This window comes from Alligator sinensis, unplaced genomic scaffold (genome assembly GCF_000455745.1).
Source record: "Alligator sinensis unplaced genomic scaffold, ASM45574v1 scaffold822_1, whole genome shotgun sequence".
Classification (NCBI taxonomy): Eukaryota; Metazoa; Chordata; order Crocodylia; family Alligatoridae; genus Alligator; species Alligator sinensis.
Genome location: NW_005842638.1, coordinates 922694 through 930018, shown reverse-complemented (window position 1 = coordinate 930018; position 7325 = coordinate 922694). Strand labels below are relative to the sequence as shown.

Genomic DNA, 7325 nt, shown 5'->3' with positions numbered 1-7325 from the left:
TTGGGCAGAGGAAGCCACCAAGTAGATGGACTGGCAGGCCTCCACCTGTCCCAGGTTGCCACGTCCTGGATGGCAAGGAATACATCGGCATCATACACTGGAAGGACCAGTCCTGTCACCTCATGACAGGTTTCTCAATCACCACCCTCTTACAGAGGAGCCAAGAGGAAGGGCTCAAGGGTAATGGTGTAGAGCTGGCCTGACAGTGGACAACCATGGCGCACACCCACCTCAACAGGAGGGGCTCCGACAGTGTCCAGTTGAGCTTGACTAGACACTCTGTACCCAGTAGCAGTTACTCAGAAAAGATTTTATACTGTTATTCAGTTAAAAAAGAAGACTTTTTTACAGAGGCAAATTTTAAAGTTGTTTGTTCTCTTTAGTTAGTGCCTAAGAAAGATTTAGTTACTATTGAGTACACTTAAAACTGTTCTAAATCATGCATTATTTCCAAAATTAGCTGTTAGAGTAATTCTATTTAATCCAATAAATTTCAGTACATAATTAATAAAGTAGCATTTTTCTTAGCACACGCATTTTGAAAATTAAATGCAACAGGTGGCTTATAATGCAAGGATGTAAGCGATACCCAAGTTTAGAGAAAAGGCTCAATACCAGAGGTATATTTTTTCATTATTTTCCATATACGTTCAAATATAGTCACCAGTATGCATACATGTGAATGCACACATACACATTTTAGGATATGAACCTTAGTATTTGTAGACCATCATGAAAAAAATAAGAGAATTCTTGATCCCTTTTTAAAAAAGCCTAAACGAGAGGGAGAATTTATCAATTCACACATTTTTATGTCTTGATATTCAGTTTGGATCTCCACAGTATCCATGTTCCTTATGTGGAAATACTCCATCTTTGATGTAATGTCTTACTGATTAGTAGCTTTCTTTAGCTTTATCAGCAACCTCCTCAGAAAGCTCTAAAGAACCTTTTTCTGCAGCAGCATCGTTTGGGACTTGGTGTACAGTTTCATTGTTAACCATATCTAATGACTCATTCATTTCATGATCTTCATATGTTGAATCACCTCCATTGACTTTTTCTTCTGGTGCTTTTGGTTTTGTCTCAATAGCTTTAGCTTCCACCAAAATGTACATCTCTTTCTCCTTACTCCCCTTCTGTTCATGAAAGTAATTAATTTTATAAACACACACAAACAAATGAAAGCCATGAACACCTTTGGAAAAAAATCCAATGGCATGTAATCACAACCAGTATTAATACACAAACCACACACTATTACACTATTGTCTCGTTTGTAATACTTCACAAGTGCAAATTATGTATAGATAAAAAATATGATAGCACTTATATCAACTGATTCTCTTTTGTTGGCGACTCTTAACATGCTATAAAAATCCAAAACTAGGGAACAGCCACTTCTTTCAGGTACACTGTAGCCTCTCATCTTGATCTGACTGTCAGAAAGTTGGTTTATACCCATAATCTAGCACACTTGGGGGTCTCTTACCAGGGGGAACTCTGACTTCAAAATTAGTGCAGAGGTGCAGTGAGAGCACACACAGAAGATTGCAATGGAAGGAAGTGACACTTAAGGAAGCAATTGCTTTCATTTACATGAAATACAAATAATTTCTGTTATTTAGCTTAGCTTGTATCTGCTTTTTTCCCAGACCTATAAAAGGGTGCTTTGTACCTGAAAGTTTGTCCTGCATCTCTCCCAACTATACAGTTGATCCAATAAAAATATCACAAAAAAACCTCTTGCCTCTTGCAAACTTCCTGGACCATCATGGCCACAACATGCCAAACCTACTTCAATATATTAATCCAGCCGTATGATTCTTTTCCATTTCAGACTGTTTTCTCAGTCATGAGATATGACAGTTCTTTACTTGGAAAAAATTGATTTTATTTTCAGCTATTACTTACTTTCACACACTTGTCAAGGTTTTGATGTATATAGAACACATGGTTTTCATGGGTGCGGATGAGGGGGTTGGGGGAGGGGTGGTGAATTAATTGCATTTCAGGTTAGATTTTCTTGCCCTTAACTATTAAAACACTCACTAAAAAGTGAGTGTTTTTGTTTTTTTTTTTGGGTTGTTCTCCCGCCCTGGCGGGGGGTCGGGCTAGAAGATCTATTAGGTCCCTTCCGACCCTGAAACTATGAAACTATTTTCTACAATGACTCCAGATTTATGGCTGCGAGTGCAGATGTCATTTGAGTCATTGACTGAAGAAATTAATCCCAGGTGTTGGTTTATTGACTGACATTTGAAAGTAGAGTTATTGCTTCAAATTACAAATCTGTTTTGCTCATGAGGTGCCACTCATACTTTAGACCCCACCTCAAAAGAACACTGATGTTCTCACCTGAGTGTGAGCCAGCAAATTTATAGACAAGGCAATATTGAAACATCCCTCCTTTAATCAGCTGATGTCAGGAACTTATTTAAAAGAAAACACACTGAAGACTTTTGCCTGTAAAGTTTAAATTGCTTTTGAAGTGGTGTTTTGTAGATGCCACATTTTCAATGTTAACTCTTATATTAAAAGTCTCCCAGGATTTTTCTTTCTTTTAAATAACCTGTAGTTTAAGTCTTACAAATACCAAAACTGATAAATTCCATCCCTAAGGAACTGAGATGTAGGCAATATTTCCAACATGCCACTTACAAGGTTTATTAAAACCAAATGTCTTCTCTCTTGAAGAGACTGAGTACTGTTCAAAACATGAGTTTATTTACCTAAAAATCATAGAGAACTCATTCAAATTATTCTGTACTGGTGTTGGTCTATTGATATATATACATTGAGTCACTTTTACAAAGTGTGTTGTGTACCTGGTTAACTGGAGCGGATAGAATATGAATATATGAAACTGAAAGTATAAAAACATACTTAGGCATTATGTATAGTTAAGTACAATATAAGACTTACTCCTAACACATTCTCCTCAGGCTCTACAACTGTTGGTAAATTAGGGGTATCATATTTCTCAATGAGCTGTGCTGTTGCATCTGCTGGACACTGATCAGTAATCATCTTCTAGGATAAAAGTTAAATTTGATTAAGAAAGGAAAAAAAATATGACCAACAATCTGTATAATATTATTCACTCTAAAGCCACTGGGATTTTACTTTTAATTGCAGTGGGAACATGATTAGACCCATGGAGAATATTTAAAAATAATTCATTAACCTGTAAGCGCTAATGGCTCTCAAGTGTCAACCTATGTAAAACATTCAACACATATTACCTAGCAGCTCACATTTAAATTCTTCATTTCTGCAGTGTCCAACTTCATTCATAATGCTGATGTAAGATTTACTTCAAATGTTAATTTAAGGAGCCAGTCTCTGGAGTCTTATCTACACTGGGGAATGTTTTAGTTATTGCTAATTCTGCTTTGGCTCAACCAGTGTTAGTGACTTTGGGAACCATAGATGAAATAGCCTAAAGGATGCTGGCAACATTCTACACCCTGTATTGGTTAGATTCAACGCTGTTAAAGCCCAAAGGGATCATCCAGCCTGACTTCCTATAGGCTGCTAAAATTCACCCAGTTACTTATTTATTGAGTTCAATAACTTGTGTTTAACTAAAGCAAATCTTTCAGAAAAGCATCTGGTCTTGATCTGAAGATAAGAGACTGAGTATCTACTACTTCCCTTGATAGTTTGTCCCAATGCTTATTTCATTATTACAAAGCAAACAAACTCTGTGACTTATTTCTTATTTTAATTTTTCTGGCTTCAGCTCCAACCACTAGTTCTTGTTATATCTTTTTTTGGTAAGGAGCTCTTTGGTGCCCAACCTTTCCTCCACAAGATATTTATATATCATAATTAAGTCATTCCTCAGGGCTGCTTTGACAAACAGAGGTCTTCAAATTTCTTACTGTAGAACAGAAGTTAGCAAATTTTTACCACTATGGGTCCTGCTTGCAACCCAATCCCTGCTGTGGCCTGCATCCTCCTGTTGATCAGCAGATGCCATGAAGGGAATAGATATAAAAAGGTGGGCAATGGGACCCTGGGGATGCCTCTTCTGTTGCTTGGGCATATTATGAATTCCCTGAGCTATAGAAGGCCAAATCCAGTCTCTCCACAGGTTGGATCTGGCTCAAGGGCCATGGGTTGCCAACCCTACTGCAAAACATTTTTTTCCTCAGGTCTGCAAAAGCATTTTAAGGGCTCTCCAGTTTTTCAACATCCTTATTAGACTACTAACACTACATCTTAGGGCAGGGGTGGGCAAAATGCGGCCATGGGGCCAGACGCAGCCCGCCAGGCCATTCTAGCCGGCCCGCGGGGCCCCTAAAAATTTATAAAATTAATATTTATTTGCCCCTGGCTGCTTGTCATGTGGCCCTTGATGCCTTGCCAAAACTCAGTAAGTAGCCCTCCGCCCAAAATAATTGCCCGACCCTGACATAGGGTGACTATAAGGGACAATGTGAAACCTGGCTGGCAGGCCAGCTGCCCCTGCCCCCCTCTGCTCCAATGAGTCAATGGCCCGTTAATGGCCCATTGTTCTTCACTTCACAGGTGTTAGCAATCACCTGTGAAATAACAATTAGTGTTAATAGGGCTTCCTATTTAACAGCTCCTGCAACTTTGCCTCCATACCCTGGACTCTTGTTTTAATTTTCACCAGCCAACTGGGACTGACCTTTGAAATCTGGGACTGTCCCCACCAATCAGGGACATATGTAGAGTGTCCACATGTGGATTAACACGTTAGTTAATGCGGATTAAATCTTGTACCTTTGGGCACTTTTACGTGTGCTCCAGGGGTGGGGAAGCAGTGCTTATATTAGAGCCTCTCTGAGAGCGGCTCTAATTAAAGAACTGCCACGTTTCCTGTATCAACGTCCCTGAGCTTAAAAACGGCAGTGGGGGCGCTTGAACGAGCTTTAATTTAAGTGCTCCCACCACCATTTTCAAGCACAGGGACACTGATACACGAAACACCAGAGGCTGCTGCAGCGTGGCAATTGTCACACTCCAGCAGACTCGACATGCTGGAATTCCAGCGTTTTGAAGTAGCCTCCATGCTTGTGTATAGGTGCCCTCCATTGTGAGGTACTGGGAAATGTGCATTAGACTATTTTAATGGGCATTATCTAAAAACAACAGCTTTCTTTAGTGATGCTTTAATGCGCATTAAAACAGGCTGATGTGAATTAAAGCGCCCAAGGTCACCCTACTACACTCTATATGGTATTCTAGTATATCTCTCATCAGTATCATTTATAGAGGAAAAAGATCTCCATAGTCTTATTTTTTAAACTTCTGTCTATGTATTCAAGGATGCACAGCATTGCATGGGAATTCATGTCAAGTTGCTTATTCACTGTGACCCCTGGTATTTTTCCTAGAATCTTCCAAGTGTATATATTGACCAATGTCTTCCTTGATATGGCATGTTGCAGAGTGTTGGCGTTTCAAATATTATTGCAAATATGACTGAGGGTCTGAAAAGGAAATTAAAAATAATCCTTTGGTTACCTTATCATAAGCACAGGGAATTGGACTTGATGGCCCTCCAGGATGCCCCTCCTAGTCCTGTATCTTTCAGGAATGACACAGGTTCCTTGTTCCTAGATACATAACTTTGCTTTCATTCACCTGTATTAAAAGGCACTTTGTTCCAGATTGCTCTGAGTGACTTCACTTTCCCCATCATTATTACCATTCTGCCAATCTTTACATCATCCATAAATTTTACTAGTTGTGATATAGTATTCAAAACAGGACAGAATTTATACTTGAAATTCAAATGGTTTTATTGCTGATGAAACTGGACTAGGTATCAGCAATAGAGAGAAACATTTGGAAAATCTTTTCCAATCTAGACAAAACTATAGAAGCTGCTTATGATTTATGTAACAAGGCAGACAGAAGTGACAATATAAGTACAACTAGACTTCACAGAAATGAAGAACATAAATGTGTGCTATCAGATAGTAATATACCAAATGCCATGAACTAAAAGTGATAGAATTTAAAGTACTCTCACATCTATAAAGCGGGTACATTTATTTACCTACCTACTTTAATTGCAGGGGATTGGAAGGGTTAAATTGAAAATGTTGTAATAAACATTTTAGCTAAGAGTTACCATATGCTTTCAGATTAGTGCTGTACATGTTTAAAATTTTTACTGAATTTTTGAGCATGTCAAAATATTTATGAAGTTTCAATTTAATCATTTCATATACAAGTTAAACCTATCAAACCTCATGTTGCTCTTCAATTTCCTGCTTGATCAGAAGCTCTTCAGCTTTCTGATTTTCAATCAATTCCAGGTGTCTTGTGACCTTTTCCTGTTCTTGTTCCAGCATGGCTGCTTTAAGTTTCCTCTAGCATTGCAGATACATTATACCATTGACAAATTTAAAAAAAAGGATGATTAGAGTAAGTTGTATTAGGGACACATTTCAAAATTGATTTTTTTAAAATGAAAGCAAGCTTACCTCTTCACCTTCCTTTATATTTTTCCTGTAGTTATAAAGCCAATGTGCCAGGTAATCAATGGGGTCTGCTGGGTGATGTTCTGCCACTTCTGCAAGTCCCTCAGCCAAGTGCTTTCCGACACATTTTCTGAGGTAGCGTGTATCCATTCCCATCTTCTATCAACCGCAGCAAAGTACGGGAAAATGAATTTGTCCTGATCTAAGATAAAAGGCATTAAGTAGGACACACATTACATATATTACACATGCTACACATTACATTACATGTAATGCTGCACATTACATATATTATGCAATTCACTGGGGAATCACCCAAGAAACGTTGACTGGCCACATATGCCAAGTAATTATCACACCATAAATATGGCTATCCAGCTATAAAAAGAGCCACCCAGGTACACAGCTAGTGTTTGAAAATGTGTAACAGTTCTAGAGCTGCTTTCTATCCATCTTTAATCTGAAGGTGTAGCAGGGCCCTAAGGCCCCCTCTCCTTGTTATAGGTATCCTGCAATTAACTGATTCATTGCACAATTACCTTGAGACAAGCTACATATGCAAAATAGCTAGGATGCCATAAAAAGCTCCAACTAGGTGTAAAGTTAGACTCAAAAGTACTGACTTTATAGCTGGTTGCTATCCAGCTTTGAGTTGTGCATATAGCCGGGTTTCCCCTGGCTGGGAGCTGTGGGGCTCCAAGCTGAAGGAGCGCACCATGCCCAGACAGGGCTGTGAGTGCACACCTGTGGGGACTCAGCCTCCGCAGCTACCCACTCTTGGTCCCAGCAGAAGCCCTCAGCTGCCTGGCCCCAGTTCTGCAGCATCTGCCTCCTGTTTCTGGCATGGTTGTGATCTCCCGG

General features: G+C 39.2%; 1 protein-coding gene across 3 annotated transcripts in view; it reads right to left on the bottom strand.

Moving 5' to 3' along the window:
• Positions 1-295: 295 nt before the first annotated feature.
• Positions 296-7325, bottom strand: part of LOC102378729 (DPY30 domain-containing protein 2) — a 7834-nt gene continuing 804 nt past the window's right edge. The window contains exons 2-5 of one of the 3 annotated variants that reach the window (XM_025215265.1): positions 6468-6666; positions 6231-6353; positions 2926-3033; positions 296-1139 (exon numbers count right to left, since the gene is read on the bottom strand). In XM_025215265.1, coding sequence (XP_025071050.1) covers positions 897-1139; positions 2926-3033; positions 6231-6353; positions 6468-6620 — 627 coding nt within the window. In that variant the 5' untranslated portion in view covers positions 6621-6666 and the 3' untranslated portion in view covers positions 296-896. The remainder of the gene's footprint in view (positions 1140-2925; positions 3034-6230; positions 6354-6467; positions 6667-7325) is intronic. The other 2 variants (XM_025215266.1, XM_025215267.1) reach the window with 2 other exon arrangements.